Raw genomic sequence first — 20,670 nt, 5'->3', positions numbered from 1 at the left:
TTGTAGTTCTCTATAGAATGCCATGCTAAAATAATATTTAAACTGTTCAGGGAAGTTCTTTGTTATTGTTGGTAAACAGTGTGCCAAATTCTATTCTGATTCTCGAGATGTCAGATAGATAGATAGATAGATAGATAGATAGATAGATAGATAGATAGATAGATAATGTGAAACATTCATACCTGATTTACATTTGTAATTGGAAAATCTGCATTCTGGTTTTTCTAATCACAAAAAAATACTGAATGTGAGCCACCCCCTTCTATGGAGGTGATAATATAAATCCTTCTCCCCCACTAGCTATTACATTTTGAAGGTTTTTCAGGGTGATTATGATTTTTATAGGATGCACATAATGATTATAATTAACTCTAAGCTTAAAGAAAATTAGCCTAAAAGAATTAATGGAAATATAAATATTAGTAAGTTTCTCTAGAATCAATTTTTCAAACTATGATAAAGAACAATTAATAAGAAATTCACCAACAAAACATGCACCTAAGATGTACTGTTAGCTCTTTCCAGTGTTCTGTTGTGTAACTGTTTCCTGTGTCTTGAAGAGTTCAAGATTATTTGGAGTTCAACCTTTACTCGGCTTGGTAGTGGAAGCAATATTCTTTTTTCCCTGTGATTTTCCCCGTTATATTGTCAGTCACTTTTCCCACAGCCTATGACACAGTATGCGAACATACACACAGAAATACATTAAAGGGTTGGGATGTTATCTGTGGTATTAAAAAAAATCCCTTTTTACATGTTTGTTTTTTAAAGTTCAGCTAAGTACAACTTAGATAATATAGTCAACTTTCTCAGTGTGGTTCATGGGTCCACTTTTGTGGCAGACATGGTCACACTGGAAGTATGACTATGAATACTATGCTGATAGTATTTGTGGAATGGGAGGCCTCCATTCTTTCATTGCAATTTCCTATGTTTTCCAAGATATAAGGGCATTACCATAAGACAGTGGTTCAAACACTTGCAGATCTGAATGCAGAAGATTCCTGGTTCAGCACCTGGCCTCTACAAGGACAATGTCTGCAAGTAGCTAGACAAGGAAAGCTTCTGCTTGAGACCTCAGAGAACCAAGCCAGAGAAGACAACAATACTGATTATGAAGCGCCTTCCTGAGTTCAAATAGTTCCAAAATTCTGATAATTTATTTATTTTTAAAAATGTGTGAAAATGAAATTATGCTTCTGATTAGGGAGTCCTGTGTTCTCTTTCCATGTCAACGAGGTAAATGGGAAGTTATAGGCATCTGGACAAAGGTACACACAAAAAAAGGTAAATCCTGACCTTCTGATCTGCAAGCCCAAGAGGCTCAGTGGTTTAGACCACAGCACCACCTGCATCCCAAAAGGTACACATTAAAGCATCTCAAACAAAGGTATAGGAGAAGCACTGAAGAGTGATGCTCTTGTGAACTTTTTTCATCCACCTGTTACATCATGGGATGGGTTCTCTTTGTGCTCCCCCTTCCTTAGGTTACCTTCACTAGGGACTCCCTGCACCCTAGCTCCAAGCAGAGGGTATTTCGGGGTGTTGATGTACCCTCAGGGAAGTGAGCTTCTACATGCTGCTTTGACTGAGACCAGTCCATCACCCAAGCACTGTCCCAGGTAGGCTCCTCATTTACTCAGGCTCCCAGGTCGTTCCTCCTTGGCTGAATCAGTGGTGCCCTCCTTCTCCCTTCACCTTCCCCACCCATTTCTTCAGTAAAAATCAGTGGATATAGCAGAGGCTGCCCTTTCTCCCCCAGATCCTTTCTTACTGCCAACTCTGTTTTGCCCCCATCCTCAACATCTCAACTTGAGACTCCTGTCAGCTTTCCTTGAGGCAGGGTAGTCCTGCCCTCCATCTCCTCACAGGGAGTTGGAGAGACACAGAACTTGTAACCGTCCTGGATCCCACACAGCTGGCTAGCATCTCAGGTGCCTCTTCCCTTGCCTGGCCCTCTCCATCCCTTCCCTGGCCCCAGACTATGGGGGTCCTCTTCCCCTCACCCCCACCAAGGAACTTAGCTAGGGGGTTGCCTTTTCCTCCTGCCCCTCCTTCTTGGCAGATCAGCCTACTGCCTCTGAGGTTGCAGCTGTTGCAGACACACTCACTGAGGTCAGGCAACTCAAAAGCTTTGACCCAGGCAAAAAGCTGGGCTGCTACCAGTACCCTCAATATCAGCCTCTCCTCTGTTCTCCCCACTTGTAGCAGCTAAGCCCTGTGTCTCACCTTGGCCAGAGCTCCCTCCACCCCCAATTTTGATCTTGCCAAACAGCTGATCAGCGCTGATCAAGTGGCATTCAGCTGCTGCCAGATCCGGGGAGGGCACTGCGCCCATGCATGTTCCTCTCCAGTGGCTGAAAACACACAACTGTACTTCAGGGCAGTTGATCTTGGTGCAGGCATTCCATTCTCACGTCATTACATCACTCAGCTTCCCTTTGCCTCACAGTCTTATTGTAATTCCCTCCCCCTCTTTTTCCCCCAAGACGTTTTAGCTCTCTTTGTGCCACCACTGTACAGTATTTATATAGCATTCCCCTAATCCAGACCCATGGGCCTCCAGATATTACTGAATTGCAGTTCCCATCACACCTGGCCACTGGCTACACTGGCTTGGGCTGATGGGAATTGCAGTTCAGGAACATCTGGAGGGGCCACAAGTTCTCCAGCTGCGTCCTAATGCAATAAATGCTTCACTTATGTTATCTCAGTTATCCTTACCTCGATGCTGTGAGATGTGAGGTGTACCTACATTAAAACTTCTAAATTCAGTGCTCCAGTTTCCTTACCCAGCCCCCAATCGCTCACCTTCCTCGTGACCTTAGCCTTGAGCATTATGAGTGGCAGAAAATAAGAAGGGAAAATAAGTATTCCATAGCGAAGGAAGAAAGCAACTTGCGTTGGGGAGTGGCGAGAAAGCTGGAGATAACAACTTGCCACCTGCGCCCTAAGGATTACCAGTGTCCTTTTAAGCTAATGCAATTTTAAAGTTTAGCCACAGCCGCCCTCCAAAAGCAAAATAGAGAGACCTTTTTGTGTTTTGTTTTCGGAGGTTTTTTTTTGTCTTGTCAACTAACCCCCTCTAGTGCCGAACAGACTGTATTTGACCCGCGGGCTGCTCACAGCTTCTCAGCTTAAGCGAGAGCATCATCTTCCCTCTCTGCCTTTTGCCCACACATCCATATACATACCGGTCTCACCTCTTCTCCAGAGAACTGGGGAGGTGACACAACAAGAGTCCGATTTCTTTTATTGCTTGCTTTCCTGCCTCCCCTCCCCTCCCACACACCCATTTAAGGATCCAATATTATCGTGACCCCCCTCTTTTTTTGGCGAGGAAGGAGGAGAGAGAGGGATTTCTGCAGCAAGCGGTGGCTGCTGCTTGAAATGTGGCGTGCCCAGAAAACCTCAGCAGCCCTCCTGCCGGCTCGGACGCCAGGTAATATTGATCCTGCTTAGCTCCCCTGCCCAGGGCTCATTTGCTTCAAAAACAACCACCCTCCGAAAAAGCAAAGGAGGAGGGCAGGGCGGGGAAGAGAATGGTCCAGCCCCAAACCGCAGGCGATGGGAAGGCGCGGAGATGCCGGTAGGCGCGCGGAAGACAACCAGCCCAACTGAGTGTGATCCGCGACTGCTTGGCGTCAGGGAGCCACCGTCCCAGCCAAAGGGAGTCCGTGGCGGCGGCGGCTGGGAAATCCCGCCTGGCAAGTTTTCTTGACGGCTGAGCGGAGGCGGGGAGCTGTCCAGCGTTTCAGCACCTTCCAGCCGCGGACCGGAGAAGGCGCCTCGGCGAGGGGACCTTCCCACCACCAAAGGGAGGAAATTATTCTGGCTCCCGGGCGCTGCCTGCCCCTCATGGGCAGCCGGGAGGACGGGCATTCGGCGAGGGGGGCGAAGATGTCGCTGCCCCCCAGGAGGCTGTTGCAGTTGTGGGGTTGGCGGCCACTAAACGGGATGGTGCTGCAAGGCTGAAAGAGAAGTGAGACGCAAAAAGGCAGCCAGGTGGGCGCCACCAGGCTGGGCAATTCCCCACCCCCACCCTCCACCACCACCCCCACACACACACACACACACGGATTTTACGCACACTGCGCCTCAGCCAGGGAAAGTTTGCCTGCCGTGCGCTCCTCGCCTTGCTCGCAAGCCCTTCGCCTTCCCAACTCGACGGTGTCCCTCGGCCTCTGCTGCTGCTCAGAGGGAGCCTGGCTCGGCTCAGGACGCCCTCTCACTCAGGTGGATGCGATTTCTTCAGGCTTGGCAGCGCCTGGTAGCCTGGACCCTCCTTCCCCTTGGGGCCTCAGGCATAGCCCATTAGCCTGGAGGAGCAAGAGAAGCTGAAGCCCCCTGCCTCTCCCGGAGGCCAGGACAAGGGGCTCTAGCACCAGCCATGGGCAGCAGTGAAATGAGGGGCTTCTTCCTTTGGAAATTTAGCCTGGTCTTCCCTCTGCTGACAGCGTGTCCGGCGGGCTGCAGCCACGTCTCCAGCAATCAAGGTAAAGAGAAACTGTTGGGTGGGAAGGGAGAGGGATGCGCTGGAGAGGGAGGCAAGACTGAATGTGCAATAATAATAATAATATTTTTTTAAAAAGCAGCTCAGGGCTGCAGGGTGTTTGCTGGGGGAAAGGGCAGCCCCCATAGGCATAGAAGGGTTATTGGATCCTCGCGATGGGCTGGCAAAAGCTTGGCTTCTTCTCATCAGCGAGTGTCTATTGACTTGCCTCACTTTGGTGGCTGACGGTGGGGGTGGGAAGAAGCCTTTGCATTCTCATGCATGGTGGAGAGGAAGTGGAACTCGGGGTGGTAATTGCAGGATTCCCCAGGCTCTGGCCACAGTGGCGGGTCAATTATTCTAAGCCTGAAGAGTGATCTGAAGCTGTGCTGCTGATTAGAAATCTCAGTGAAACTTCGGAGCTCTCCATTTTAGTTTGCCTACACATCATGACTCTTGTTTTACTCAAGTGAGTTAAAGACCATGAGATCAGACCACTGCTTGATCAAAAGCACTGCTTCTCCTACAGGTATCTGAGATGGATGGATTTCTTTTTTAACTACTGTAATTAAGAAAACCGAGGGTGGGTAGGAACCAGAGGGCATCAGTTTCAGTAGCATAACCTAAACAAAAAGCTGAAAGCCAGTGCCTCTGGGTTCATTTGTGGGTTTTTTGCTCATTTTCTTTTTCCTTCATCACACTGCCATGAAAGCACACCCACCCACCCCCTGGTCACCTTCCTAACAACAAACTTAGTATTCATTTGTTTTGGGTGGTATTCTGAAGGCATCAGCATTGCTTCTGCAGATACACAGTAGGCTTGTGAGGCCTATCTTCACACAGAAGCCTCTTACTTCCCTGAAAAGTCAGGGGTTCCTGTAAAATAGTCTCCAGTATCTGCACGAGCCCTTGCAACTGCAAGGGAAACCTTGGAGAGTTCATATCATTAGTCTGTGCACATGGGTCTTTTTGGATCCTATTTATTTATCATTTATTTCACAGGATTTGTATACTGCTGGATTGTAATAAAACCTAAAGCAGTTTACAAAGTGGGATCCTGACCTTAGCTTTCTGTAGCAAAGGTATCTTTTATAGATGTGACCATCTGAAACTAATTATTCCATTTGCATGCATGTGCACTTTCACTATTACCACCCTCTCTAGCATGATCTTTTATATAATTATTTTAACGCGCAATATGCTTTTGCATTCTTTGTCTTGCTTGCCCTTATACAAGTCCAGCCCAGGTGTCCTAAAACCCAAACACTGTAGTGTATGTGTTCATGGTTTGATACTTTTTATCAAATAAAATTCATTTAAAATATCAGACACTATATCCAGTAGACTGCATTGGCTGTCCCACTAAAAAAAAAAACAACCAAAATGTTTCAGATTAAATCTTTTAAAGTGACCACCTCTGTTGGCTGAGTCAGTAGAAAAGCTTTCAGGTGGGTCCTGCTCTCCTCAGGAGATTTCTGAGCACTTTCTATTCTGCCCTAGCAGCATAATTGGTCTAATAAAAGGTAACATCTGAGCCATTCTGGATCCTACCTTTCTTTCTTTTGGGAACCTCATGGCAACCAATCTCGTTACTACTTAGCAATCTGTGGATACTCATGATGACAGGAAAAGCCACAGGATGTCAACAGATGAATCTCTATTGATTTCTGAGAGTACAGAATTCTACCCTTGCAGGAGACATTGGGCAAAAAACAAAAAGATGATCATCAAAGCAAGGTTATTTTGGGAAAGCCTTTTTTTTTTTAACTGGGCTACGTGTGAGAGTGCTATAAAGAAACATATAATGTAAGATGAAAGAAAGAATCAATCTGCACCGCTGTAAGTAAGGCTGCAGGCAGGCTCTCTCTTTTAAGGACTATTTCCAGAGATTTATAATTGGGTAACTAAAGTTGCTGTCAGCTAAAAAAAAAAATAGACAGCCAAGGTGTGGAAGTGCAGTATGTTTTTTTCAATTCGGATACCAGTTGCAGGCTTCGATTTTGCCAGTAACTAATTCAGTTTTCATACTGAGGATCCAATTTTACAGGTTCATGCAACCCAACATGGATTGACTGATACACCATTAACAAACAATATAAGACTCTTCATCTGTCATCATACACATAATGAATGTTCAAGCCCACCCTAAATACCATTCTAAATGCCTTATCATAAAGCCATTTTAGAATTGTGGATCTTAATCTTCATTCATATTTGCATAATGCAAAATGCATTTAGCAATGTTTTACTAGCCGTGCTATACTGTATTTTAGCTCTCTGGCAGCCTCTGTACAGACCAAAATTTACTGCTGTGCCTACCTTTATTAAAGAGAACTACTGACTCCTGCTTTGAGCCTTATGGCATTTGACTAACTAATGACTGTAAGCCTTCCATGCACAGCTGGTGTTCTGTACAGCATCCTGCATATTGTTGATGATTAAATGGGAGGAGATTCTCCAGATATATATTTTTTTTTAAATATAACAGAAAAAATGTTGAAATTTACATTTTCTGTGCTATTACTTTCAACAACGTACTAGAGCGTTAAAAAACCAAATACATTTCCTCAAATGCACTATGTGCACTATTGCAGGGTATATAGGAAATATTTAAACCCATGTTGCGATATCCCTTCATCTGTGAGCTTGAGCATAATTATCTCCTGATGACCCCCCCATGTAGTGTGCTATGAGAACAAAATTGCATGATTTGACCCCTTCATTATTTGTGTCCACCAGCATCCAACACCTGCCCCTCAAACCATTTGTCTTATTTGAATTGATCCAATTTTACCTATAGGCCAAGCAACATAATAATTAAATGTGTGTTCCAAAATACATTAGACAGAACTTTGTATATGTCAGTTGCCTTGACCCTAGTTGTCCTTTGGTCTCATCTGCATAAATCAACACAGCAAAAAAAAAATCAGAAAAGAACTCAGAGATGTAGTCAACAAAAAAATACTAGGCAATTTTTTAAATAAACACTTGCATTGGCAGCTACCTCCATTTCTTAAATAGCTAGTTGACATAGCATTTTATTTTCTACATGTTCTACTAAAATTGCAGTTAAACTACATTGATAACCTTATCTGCTCTTAAACAGTATCTGCTATATTGCACTTAACTAATAAATGCTGTGTTATAGATTAGCCTTTAAGCAAAATTGGTACAGTGTGTGGTTTTCCCCCTAAGAGCTCAGATCTCTTCATATATTTTGTCTGGGTCTTATGATACTAAAATGCTGTGTGATTGCCATCTCTCTTTGACTTCACCCCAAACTGCTCCTCTGGTGTCTATATAAATGTGGGACACCCTGATGGTGATATTGTTTATACCACTCACCCACCCACTCCAGAGAAAGGCAATTGTGACAAGGCTAAAATGGATGCCACTGACATCAGTTGGATTTACTGCATAGAATCATAGAATCATAGAATCATAGAGTTGGAAGAGACCACAAGGGCCATCGAGTCCAACCCCCTGCCAAGCAGGAAACACCATCAGAGCACTCCTGACATATGGTTGTCAAGCCTCTGCTTAAAGACCTCCAAAGAAGGAGACTCCACCACACTCCTTGGCAGCAAATTCCACTGTCGAACAGCTCTTACTGTCAGGAAGTTCTTCCTAATGTTTAGGTGGAATCTTCTTTCTTGTAGTTTGGATCCATTGCTCCGTGTCCGCTTCTCTGGAGCAGCAGAAAACAACCTTTCTCCCTCCTCTATGTGACATCCTTTTATATATTTGAACATGGCTATCATATCACCCCTTAACCTCCTCTTCTCCAGGCTAAACATGCCCAGCTCCCTTAGCCGTTCCTCATAAGGCATCGTTTCCAGGCCTTTGACCATTTTGGTTGCCCTCCTCTGGACACGTTCCAGTTTGTCAGTGTCCTTCTTGAATTGTGGTGCCCAGAACTGGACACAGTACTCCAGGTGTGGTCTGACCAGAGCAGAATACAGTGGCACTATTACTTCCCTTGATCTAGATGCTATACTCCTATTGATGCAGCCCAGAATTGCATTGGCTTTTTTAGCTGCCGCGTCACACTGTTGGCTCATGTCAAGTTTGTGGTCAACCAAGACTCCTAGATCCTTTTCACATGTACTGCTCTCAAGCCAGGTGTCACCCATCTTGTATTTGTGCCTCTCATTTTTTTTGCCCAAGTGCAATACTTTACATTTCTCCCTGTTAAAATTCATCTTGTTTGTTTTGGCCCAGTTCTCTAATCTGTCAAGGTCGTTTTGAAGTGTGATCCTGTCCTCTGGGGTGTTAGCCACCCCTCCCAGTTTGGTGTCATCTGCAAATTTGATCAGGATGCCCTTGAGTCCATCATCCAAGTCGTTGATAAAGATGTTAAATAAGACCGGGCCCAAGACAGAACCCTGTGGCACCCCACTAGTCACTCTTCTCCAGGATGAAGAGGAACCATTGATGAGCACCCTTTGGGTTCGGTCAGTCAGCCAGTTACAAATCCACTGAGTGGTAGCAGAGTCAAGACCACATTTTACCAGCTTCTTTACAAGAATATCATGGGGCACCTTGTCAAATGCCTTACTGAAATCAAGGTAGGCTATATCCACTGAGTTCCCTTCATCTACCAGGCTTGTAATTCTGTCAAAAAATGAGATCAGGTTAGTCTGACATGACTTATTTTTCAGAAATCCATGCTGACTATTGGTGATCACAGCATTCCTTTCTAGGTGCTCACAGACTGTTTGCTTAATGATCTGCTCCAGAATCTTCCCTGCTATTGATGTCAGACTGACTGGGCGGTAATTATTTGGGTCCTCTCTTTTCCCCTTTTTGAAAATAGGGACAACATTTGCCCTCCTCCAGTCTGCCGGGACTTCGCCTGTTCTCCAGGATTTCTCGAAGATGACTGCCAGTGGTTCTGAGATCACATCTGCCAGTTCTTTTAATACTCTTGGATGCAGTTCATCTGGCCCTGGAGACTTGAATACATCTAAACTAGCCAAATATTCTTGTACTGTCTCCTTAGTTATTCTGGGCTGTGTTTCCTTTGCTGAATCATTTGCTCCAAATTCTTCAGGTCGGGCATTGTTTTCTTTATCGGAGAAGACTGAGGCAAAGAAGGCATTGAGGAGTTCAGCCCTTTCTGTGTCCCCTGTTTGCATTTCACCATCTTCTCCTCTGAGTGACCCCACTGTTTCTTTGTTCTTCCTTTTGCTACGAACATACCCATAAAAGCCTTTTTTGTTGCTTTTAACCTCTCTAGCAAGCCTGAGTTCATTCTGTGCTTTAGCTTTTCTGACTTTGTGTCTACACGTGCTGGCTATTTGTTTGAATTCCTCTTTGGTGGTTTCCCCCCTTTTCCATTTTTTGTACACATCCTTTTTTAATCTTAATTCAGTTAAAAGTTCTTTAGATAGCCACCCTGGCTTCTTTAGGCACCTTCCATGTTTCCGTCTCATTGGTATTGCCTGACGTTGTGCTTTTACTATCTCCCTCTTAACAAACTCCCAGCCATCATGAACTCCCTTTCCTTTTAGTATTGCTGTCCATGGGATCTCACCCAGCACTTCCCTAAGTTTTATGAAGTCGGCTTTCTTAAAGTCAAGAAATTGAGTCCTAGTATGCTTGGCTGCTCCTTTCCGCTGTATAGTAAACTTCAGAAGAGCATGATCACTCGCGCCTAATGATCCTTCCACTTCTACCCCACTAACCAGGTCATCAACATTGGTTAGGACCAGATCTAAAATGGCTGTTCCTCTTGTTGCTTCTCCCACTTTCTGGACAATGAAGTTGTCTGCAAGGCCAGTGAGGAATCTGTTTGACCTTATGCTCTTGGCTGAGTTTGACGCCCAACAAATATCCGGGTAATTGAAGTCCCCCATTACTACTATCTCCCTTCCTTTTGCATGCTTGGCCATCTGTTCCAGGAAGGCATCATCTATGTCCTCCGTTTGGCTTGGGGATCTATAGTAAACTCCCACAATGAGGTCTCTGTTATTCTTCTCTCCCTTAATTTTGACCCAAATGCTCTCACATTGGCTTTGAGGTTCTAAATCTTGGATCTCTTCACAGGTATACACATCCCTGACATATAACGCCACTCCTCCTCCTTTCTTGTCTGGTCTGTTTCTCTGAAATAGATTGTATCCCCCCATTATTACATTCCAATCGTGGGACTTATCCCACCAGGTTTCAGTGATGCCTATTATGTCATATTTAGTTTGCTGTACCAAGAGCTCAAGCTCATCTTGTTTATTTCCCATGCTTTGCGCATTAGTGTACAGACATTGAAGTCCATTAATCATTCCCCCGTGTCTCTTATTTAAGGATTTTTTCCTCCCACCACTAGGTCCGCGTGCTGTTTGCTCCATTTGGTCTATGACATTTGGATGATCATCTTCATTAATTGATAGACTCCTACCTTCAGGAGCACTGTCTCCCTCCCCCACATTAGTCAGTTTAAAGCCCTCCTGATGAGGTTTCTGAGATTTTTGGCAAAAACATTCCTCCCAACTGTTGTGAGGTGCAGCCCATCACTTGCCAGAAGTCCATCTTCAAGAAACTGCAGTCCGTGATCTAAGAATCCAAACCGTTCCTGTTTACACCATTTGCGAAGCCAGCTGTTCACTTCCACTATTTTCCCCTCTCTCCCTGGGCCACGTCGTTCAACTGGGAGGACAGACGAGATGACAATTTGTGCATTTAGTTGCTTCAATTTCCTGCCGAGAGCCTCGTAGTCTCTTTTGATCTTCTGGAGGCTATTGCTTGCAGTGTCATTGGTTCCCACATGAACCAAGAGGAAGGGGTATTTGTCAGTGGGTTTTATGATTCCTTGCAGTCGTTCAGTTACATCTTGGATCTTAGCCCCGGGGAGACAGCACACTTCCCGAGACATCTTGTCAGGCCCACAGATCACTGCTTCTGTTCCCCTCAGTAGGGAATCCCCTATCACCACTACACGCCTCCTCTTGGGTTTGGTCGGGGTTCTTCCGTGAGCTGTCCGTTCCAAGGTCGCCTGCACATTCCCTGAGGACTGACTTTGCTGCTCGTCTTCATATACCTGATCGACTGTAATGAGGGAGAGATCCTCAAATGGAGTCTGCTCTTCGTCTTCCATGCTAGGGGAGAGGACCTCAAAGCGATTGTGTATTTCTAAACAATCAGAGTGAACCCTGGGCCTCCTACTTCTTTGAGTCACGTTTCTCCATATATCTGGCTCCTGTGTTGATGAACTAGCCTCCTTCTCAGGGGAGTCCCCTGTCTCCTCCTTGGTGGGGACGGTGTGCTCTGTTGCTTCCAAGAAGAGCTCCAGCTCTCTAATTCTTTGGAGCGTAGCTACACGTTCCTCCAGTTGCTGGACTTTGTCTTTTAAAAGGGCAATCAACATGCAATTGCTGCAGGTGAAGCTGCCTGCAACCTTTGGCAAGATGGCAAACATTGCGCAGGAATCACAGGCGACTGCAGCTGTTCCCTCCCCTTCCATCTTGAGATCGTGTTGTTGGGGGTGGCTACAGAGGTCCTCCATCATAAAAGCTTGAAGACAGGACAATAACTTCGCCCACACACACACACACACAAAAAAAAACCCTAGGTCTCCCCCAACAAACGTTTGAGACTAGCTCCCCTAAATCTAAAAGATGGATATAACTGCGCGCGCCGCTAGGCGCGCGCCGCTGCCCTACAAACTCTGATAAGCTCCTCCCACAGCTAATCCCCTGCCTCAACAGAAACCCTGCCCCCTCTGACCTTTACACAGGGAAAACAGCTAATCAGCCACAAGAAACACACACACACACACAAGAAAACCCTTTTTGCTCCTTCTTCAACTGCTGCCCTACAAACTCTGATAAGCTCCTCCCACAGCTAATCCCCTGCCTCAACAGAAACCCTGCCCCCTCTGACCTTTACACAGGGAAAACAGCTAATCAGCCACAAGAAACACACACACACAAGAAAACCCTTTTTGCTCCTTCTTCAACTGCTGCCATCACTAATCCATGCATCAACCCTGTGATATTTCTGTTTCCATACTATTCCATACTTAATCCAGATAAGACTGAGTCAGTGTTGGTGAGTAGCTCTCTAGACCAGATAGATAGGGTTCAACCTTCTCTGGAAGGTGTTGCACTTTCTTTAATGAAAGTGGTGTGCAGCTTGGGAGTACTTCTGGGTTTGTTCCTGTCTCTGGAGGCACAAGTGACATCCATGACACAGAGTGCTTTCCATCAGCTTAGGCTGGTGGCCTAGCTGCAACTGTTTGGATGGGGATAGCCTAGCTTCTGTTGTCTGGGTTTCGTGTGGTGCAATAGCTTATACTTGAGTGCACTCTTGAAGATGGTTCAGAAATTGCAGCTAGTGCAGAGGTTGGCAGCAAGATTGCTGAATGAGACTAGATGTTCTGAGCATATAACACCAATCCTTACCCAGCTGCACTAGCTACCAATTGGTTTCTGGCTTCAATTCAAAAATGGTGGTTGTAACCTATAAAGCCTTATATGGCTTGGGACACTGGTATCTCAAGGAACATTTCTCCCCATATGAACCTACCTAGTACTTATTATCACCATCTGAGGGTCTTCTCTGGGTATCTCCTCTGATGGAGGTACAGAGGTTGTCAATGAGACAATGGACCTTTTCATTGATAGCTCCTCAATTGTGCAACACTCTCCCCAGGAAAGTCACGTGGCACCATTGCTATTTTTCTAGAAAAAGAGATGTCAGAACTCAGCATGAAGGCCTCAGCATGAGCAACATCCTTGTTCTCTTATAATAGCAATGGCGCCCACCAGTGAGGTGCCGGAACTGAATTCCAGTTAGTTCCAGCTGAAAAAAGCCCTGCATAGCACCAACAGTGGCAGCTTTTTGAACACCAGAAAAAGACATTCCTGTTCCCCTGGCTTTTCAGTCTAAATTTAGATCATAATGTACAGTAATATGATCTATGACCTGATTTGTCCTTTTGAGTCTTGTTGATGGATGAACACCTTCATTCCTTCATTAATTTAATAAGTTTAATATTTTATTGTTGTGTTTATGGATTTATCTGCTTGATAAGTTACCGTATTTTAACTATATTGTAAGTTGCTTTGAGATGTTTTCTAAAAAGCAATGAGATAAATAATAATAGGCTGCACATCAGATTTAGTGGTTTGCCTAAGGCCATTCAGTGAATTCATTGACCTAGAACAGCCTTTCTCAACCGTGGGTCCCCAGATGTTGTTGGACTATAACTTCTATCATCTATAACCACTGGCCCTGCTAGCTATGGATGATGGAAGTTGTAGTCCAATAGTGTTCAGGGATCTAAGGTTGAGAAGGGCTAATCGAGGGACTTACCAGCTTATAGCTCATGCACTTAACCACCAAGCTACACTACCTATTTTACTGTTAAAAATTTAATTTCCTTAAATGTATTATGAAGAGGAAGAACTTTAAAGAAATTCAAATTAGATTTCATGTTTATCCTGTAGGTTTGTTGTTGTTGTTGTTTATTTTTATGCTGCCTTCCTGCCATAAGACACCCAAAGTGCCAAAACACAGAATGTTTTCAAAACAAGAAACTTTAAACCAGCAGTGTTTAAATGGAAATTATTGTAAAAATAGCAGTATGATTGTGAAGGAATGCTCAACCACTACCCCAGCAAAAACTGTCATGACAGAATTCCATTCTCAAATGTTATTAGAAAGTTTAAAAAAAAATCAGAGTGAAATAGTATTCGAGGACAGGATGCCTAGCCTTTTTGTGAAGATTATAATTTATTCTAGACTTGTTAGCCCAAATTAACCACCACTCTTGAGCTTGTATTAAAAATCATTAATACAGATTCAATTGCTAGACCAGGCACTTAGAAGGAATCAGTTGATCATTTCCCCTAGCATAAGCACACTAGCTGTGAGTCCAAAAGAGGTCGTTGAAGTGACTGACTAAATTAAATCATTCTGCATGCTTTGGGGAATGTCTACTCAGGAACAGGAACATGGCACTCCCACCCACCCCCTGATATTTATATATATATACAGTGGTGGTACTTTGTTAAATAAATAAATACTAAATGATGAATAAACAAAACAAAAAAAGTTCTACATTGTAGATAGCACTAAGGCATATTTGCATGTTGGTTCTTTGTATTTAAATGGCATTTCTGCGCACTCTGGTTTCCGTCACGGTGTTCCATTGCACCAGAAGCGGTTTAGTCATGCTGGCCACATGATCCAGAAAGTTGTCTGTGGACAAACTCTGGCTACCTCGGCTTAAAAGCAAGATGAGTGCCACAACCCCATAGTGGCCTTAGACTGGATTTAACCGTCCAGGGGTCTTTTACCTTTTACCTTTACCTCTTTTTATTTAATGGTTGGTTCCTTTATTCAAACCTTTCCACACTCTGCAAAATGCCAGTCCTGTGCAGCATGATCATGCTGTCAATCATATAATTTAAAAATCTGCTCAGACTAGTACTGATCAAGTCTATGAAATATTATTTGTAAGCTCAAAAGCACCACACAGCATCTTCCTTAAGGATACACTACACATACTTTGCTTAAACAAAGTATGTTGAAAAGTGAAACAGACTTACATAGCCTTGAGGTGGAATAATATAGAAAGGGGGCATTGCAAGTGTAGAACCACTGACTGCATAAATATACCTGAGCACATGCCAATTAATTATTTTAATTGATAGGAGGCAAAAAAAAAATCAAGGTTCTATAATCTGTTTCTTCTGTAGTCAGCAAAAACACAGTGAAGCACTTCATGAGGATATTTTGTAGTGTTAATTTCACAAAACAGTTTGCTTAAGAATATATGCAAAGGGCTGAATCATTTCTATTTGCATATTGCTCTGTCAGCTACAAAGAAAGTTTCAACTTGGATCTGCTTTGAGCAACCAATGTCTTTGTCCTCCTTTGTTTCAAGATAATTTAGTGATAAAGCACAATTTGCACAGAAATTATCTCTGCAGGGAGGGCACGGGATGGGTGTGAACCAGAAAAGGAAAAGTCTTGGTTTCCCCTCTTTAGCCCACTAAAAATGCTTTTGAAGTAAACTTGTGGACCACTGGAATGTTAAACCTCATTGATTTCAGCGGCATTTAGGCAATGCCAAGTTGCTAATAGCATCATTATTGACATCGTCTTCATATTACTGTGGCTGCATATTGTACAAATTCAAACCCACTTTTTTGAACAACTCAGTTTATGTTCCACCGTGCAAGGCATGGGGGGAGATCATAGCTGAGCATATGCTTTACGTGCATGAGATTCTAGGTTCAAACTCTAGGATTTACAATTTTTAAAAGTAAAGAAGAGAAATAAGGTGCAGGCGATGGAATGATCTCTTCCTGAGACCCCGGAGAACCACCGCCCACAAAAATAGATAATATGGGCTAGAAAGACAAATAGTCTGACCCAGTGTAAGGCAGTGTCATGTTAAGAAAAGGTTGTATCTACAGTTCCTCTTTGAAAGCATGATTCCCCGTAATAAGAGGTAGAATTCTAATCGGCTGCATGAAACCACAGGGTCTTGTGTTGTGGGTTTTGTTTTTTTAAAAAATGATGTTAAAATTTGTATTCATGAGGTGATGGCTCTTTCTTCTCTGCTGTGCTAACAGAACGGAAGCTTTAATTCTTTAAATTTACTTCCTGAGCTTCTCAATGGTTTCCCCTCCCTTGTAAATCAATGGATGGTGCCGAGTTCCATCTGTGGCAAGGCAGAGTGAAACAATAGTATTGACAAAGGAGTAAACTTCTTCGTTCTGTCTTAATTGAGTGGTAAATTCAAAAATAAATTGTGACTGAGGTAAGGACTGGCCTCCACTATTGAAGAGATCTGTGGACAGCCCAGATAATTGCTCACAGAATGCTGTGCACAAGTACTGCATCAAAAATCAACTTAAAATCTTGGTCTTCTGGCTGTGTGAGCTCTCCATGTAAACTGCTGTTGTTTTTAGTTCCCTTCCATTAGTATTGAACCAATAGCCAAGACTTTGAAGGGGTAAAATTTAAAACAAAACAAACAAACCATCAAACAAAAAACCACAGTGGTTTTATTGCTGGCTGGAAAGTTCACAACACCCCTAATCTCAGGTGAAAGGGCTCAGGTTCCAGAATTGGGTAAGAACACTCTAATTTCACAAACCAAACACACCAATAGGAACAATTAAGCACAGTAAGTAAATATCAAAGATTCACTTAACATGCATGTTTTATCTTGATTATAATTTCTTTCTAGGTTTGTTAGGGAATTTCAGTTCCATAACAAACATAGACAGAAAAAGAAATGATTATGCTTTTAAATGATTGGAATAAATTTAAAGGAGCATAATGACAGGTGCTGAAAATAATGCAGTAGGACTGAAACATTTACTGAATGAGGAAGTCCTAGGCCTAAAGAGCTGGTGCAGAGTAATGGCTAAAAGACTGCCTAATGGATAAGGAAGTCTATGGTTTGAATTTCCCATCTATCATGAACACATACTAGTTGGAGTTGGACAAGTGATGCTTTGCCTATCTTCTATACGGATAATAATTGTGGCCTGCCTTAAAGGATTGTTGGAAGGATTCCAACACGATAATATATGTAAAGATTTTTGCACATTTGAAAGAGCTAAAATGACATACATTTTAAATATTATTATTATTATTTGTTTACTAGTGTTAATAGAAATGTAATTCTTAAGGCAAAGCAGCTTCAGAGAAGGTGACTTTAATTATGAGGAGGGGAACAGGGCCCATGCCTCCTCCCTTTGCAATGTAATCCTGATCCGTCCATCCCCCCCAGCTGCTGCTGCTGCTGCTGCTGCTGCTGCTGCTGCTAAAGTAAAAAAACAGTCACATTAAATAAATGCACACATTTAAGGTTACACTTGCTTTAGCCCTAAAATGAAGCCTACTGGATAAAGTCATGTCAAATTCATCCCATCAAAGAGTATATTTATATGATTGAGTGAGAACATGTGAGACAGCTATCATCTCAAGAGCTCAACTTGTTGAACTGTGTTGGCTCAAAAGGGAGCATTCCTAAACACAACCTCTCCTTTCCTGGCATCTGGTTGTGGTCTTCACGGTGGTGAACAGCACCCTCTGGTGGCTATCTTTTATTTGTTTATTTTGTTAACCACAAAATACCAGACCGAGGGCAGATAGCTTGGCCCTCTCTCTGATTTTGCTTTTTTATTATTGTTGCAAGTTGTTTTAAACTGTTTTTAAGGTTGTGTTCTAATGTTGTAACCTGCCTTGGCACTTTAGGGTAATAAATAAATGAAATCATTATTCTATCCTCATTCTAGGTATCTTGTGAATGAAAGAGAGAGAGAGAGAGAGAGAATTATGTAATGAGATTCCATGTATTTAAAATACTATTACAAACAATAGCAAATACATATTGGGAACTAGGTGCACAATAGGGGTGGGGGTGGAATGACCAGGGTAGATGAAGAATTGGGGCAAGGCAAAGGCAGATAAAAGTATATAAGTGGATAGGGAAATGATGTGGCGAGTAAATTAAACGTTTACGATGGTGTCCTGCAGCAGAAAGTGTTAACACCTCCAGGGTAATAGGAAATAACGCAACCTAAGAGCTAGCTGGCAAGCATTTTGGATTAACAATAATAATAATACCTTTATTGTCATTGTACAACCTGTGAACAATGAAATTAAACTAGCCTCCCCCCTCCCCAAACACTCAATCTCTTATCAAACAACACACCACCTCGCAAGTCAATTTCGCTATGTTATTTTTCGTTCAACGGCCTAACAGCCCACGGATAGAAGCTGTTTTTTAGCCTGTTGGTATGGCTGATTATACTTCTATATCTCCTGCCCGAGGGTAGAAGATTAAAGAGATGATGGCCGGGGTGTGAGTCATCTCTGAGAATTTTTCTCGCTCTCCTAAGGCAATGATCCCTTGTGATGTCATCTAGCAGACTCAAGGGACAGCCCATGATATCATGCGCAGTATTCACCACCCTCTGTAGAGACTTTCTGTCCGTGGCTGTCAGGCCAGCATACCACACTGTGATACAATATGAAAGGACACTTTCTATTGTGGACCGGTAAAAGGAGCTCAGGGATGCGGGTGGCACTGTGGTCTAAACCACAGAGCCTAGGGCTTGCCGATCAGAAGGTCGGTGGTTTGAATCCTTGCAACAGGGTGAGCTCCCGTTGTTTGGTCCCAGTTCCTGCCCACCTAGCAGTTCGAAAGCATGTCAAGTGCAAGTAGATAAATAGGTGCCGCTCCAGCTGGAAGGTAAACGGTGTTTCCATGTGCTGCTCTGGTTTGCCAGAAGCGGCTTAGTCATGCTGGCCACATGACCCGGAAGCTGTCTGCAGACAAACAGCGGCTCCCTCGGCCTTTACAGCGAGATGAGCGCCGCAACCCCAGAATCGTCCACGACTGGACCTAACAGTCAGGGGTACCTTTACCTTTACTAAAAGGAGTTCATCAATTGTTGTTTAACATTATTCTTTCGCAAGACCCTGAGGAAAGGGAGTCTCTGTTGGGCCTTTCTGACCACCTGAGTTATGTTGATTTTCCAAGTGAGGTCCTCACTAAAGTAAACTCTCAAGCATTTAAAGGAGAAGACTCTCTCCACACAGCCCCCCCCCCCCCGGATATACAACCACAAATATTTACATTCAGTCTAGAAACACTGCACTATTTAGATGAGGAAAGAACAAGGCATCCAATGGCATCCAATCAGGTCGCGAAACTCATGTGGCCACTAGACATCCGAACCAGTTCTTAATTTTGGTGACTACATAGAGGAAAATCAAATTATTTACCATTCCTTTTGGCCGTTGGGTTAAGCGCAGCCATTGTCTTCTATTTGTGGAATACAAATGAGGGATTTATGGATAATTGAATATTTCTCTGAAGCATCCTGATTGAATAATTGGTTAGGTTACTTTTGAATCTCAGTGAGGCCTACAAAACAGGCTGACATGGGTGCAGCCATAGGGCACCAAGTTCATGATAACATTTGCTAAGCACATAAACAAAGTTTAAGGGCTCTTCATAGTTTTAAAATGATTTAATTGTTAGCTTTAGCCCGTGGCTGCGTATATTCAATTGCCCTTTAACAATGTTTCTAAGCAGTTTTGTTTTTAAAAGAGCACCTTGATGGGGTACTTGTCTTTGGTGGTACACTCAGTCCTAACAAAATCCATTAATTTTCTCTATAGACTTCTATGAAAGCAAATGTGGTATAGTGGTTAGAATAGCCTTTCTCACCCTTGGGTCTCCAGATGCTGCTGGACTACAACCCCCATCATCCCTAGCTAGCAGGACCAGTGGTCAGGAATCATGGGAATTGTAGTCCAACAACATCTGGGGACCCAAGGTTGAAGAAGGTTGGGTTTGAGTATTGGGATGGGGAGACCTGGTGTGAATCCCTGCTTCGGCCATGACACTCAGCGGAAGACTTTTTGCTAGTCAACTTCTCTTGACTTATCCTAACTTAGAGTCGTTGTGAGGATAAAAGGGTAACCCAACAAAGTATGTCTCCCTGAGTTCTTTGGTAAGAAGGGTGGAATATTAATGTGAAGGTTAATACTGAAATGGAGGCCTTGAGTGCTGTCTCATTAAGTAAAATTTGAAAAGTATAATTTTGTGAAACCACTACAGCAGTGTTTTGTTTTTAAAATAAGCAATGGGATTTGTAAGAGAGATTTTATACCTTTATAGTGCAGTGTTTTATAGTTAAAAATCTTGAATAAAACATTTATTTATTCTAGGGAATCATATTTATTCTTCAGAATTATGAGGAATCTTAAATCTAGCCCTTTTCAGACTATACAGAATATTCTTCCTGTACAGCTTCTGTTAGGGTTACCAACTCATGGCCTAAAGCTGTCTCCTGTTCCATTAACATATGTATGAAGAAAGAAACTTAGCAGTTGTTGCATCTTCTGGAATATTGCTCCATCTGTCTTACTCCCTACAGAGATTCTGCCACACTGTAATGGGAGGAACCACGACTGTCAACTTCTCCCTGCATGCAGATGTTCAAGGAACTCTAACTCCCTTAGGGTCAGAAGTTTGCAGCCCAAGGCAGCCTAGACGTTCTTACAATACAGCCACTGCACACTGTATGCCCCAGATAGGAGACTCTGGCAAATCGTCCCTATCAGCAAGTCTCATACTCAAAATGTGAAGAGCAGATGAGAAAGATCAACAGCTTTCACCTGTAACTTTGATTCATGACATT

The 20,670-nt window shown here is 43.3% G+C and overlaps 1 protein-coding gene across 3 annotated transcripts in view; it reads left to right on the top strand.

Moving 5' to 3' along the window:
* The first annotated feature begins 2,500 nt into the window (after nucleotides 1-2,500).
* The window catches only part of EPHA6 (EPH receptor A6), a 367,313-nt gene continuing 349,143 nt past the window's right edge, over nucleotides 2,501-20,670 (top strand). For 2 of the 3 annotated variants that reach the window (XM_081198944.1, XM_081198945.1), the window contains exon 1: nucleotides 2,502-4,496. In XM_081198944.1, coding sequence (XP_081055070.1) covers nucleotides 4,391-4,496 — 106 coding nt within the window. In that variant the 5' untranslated portion in view covers nucleotides 2,502-4,390. Of the gene's footprint in view, nucleotides 4,497-20,670 lie in introns of all 3 variants that reach the window. The other variant, XM_081198943.1, reaches the window with a different exon arrangement.

This window comes from Podarcis bocagei, assembly GCF_964188305.1.
Source record: "Podarcis bocagei genome assembly, chromosome: 6".
Taxonomy (NCBI): domain Eukaryota; kingdom Metazoa; phylum Chordata; class Lepidosauria; order Squamata; family Lacertidae; genus Podarcis; species Podarcis bocagei.
The sequence above is the reverse complement of the archived record's forward strand: the minus strand, read 5'-3'. Positions and strand labels throughout refer to the sequence as shown.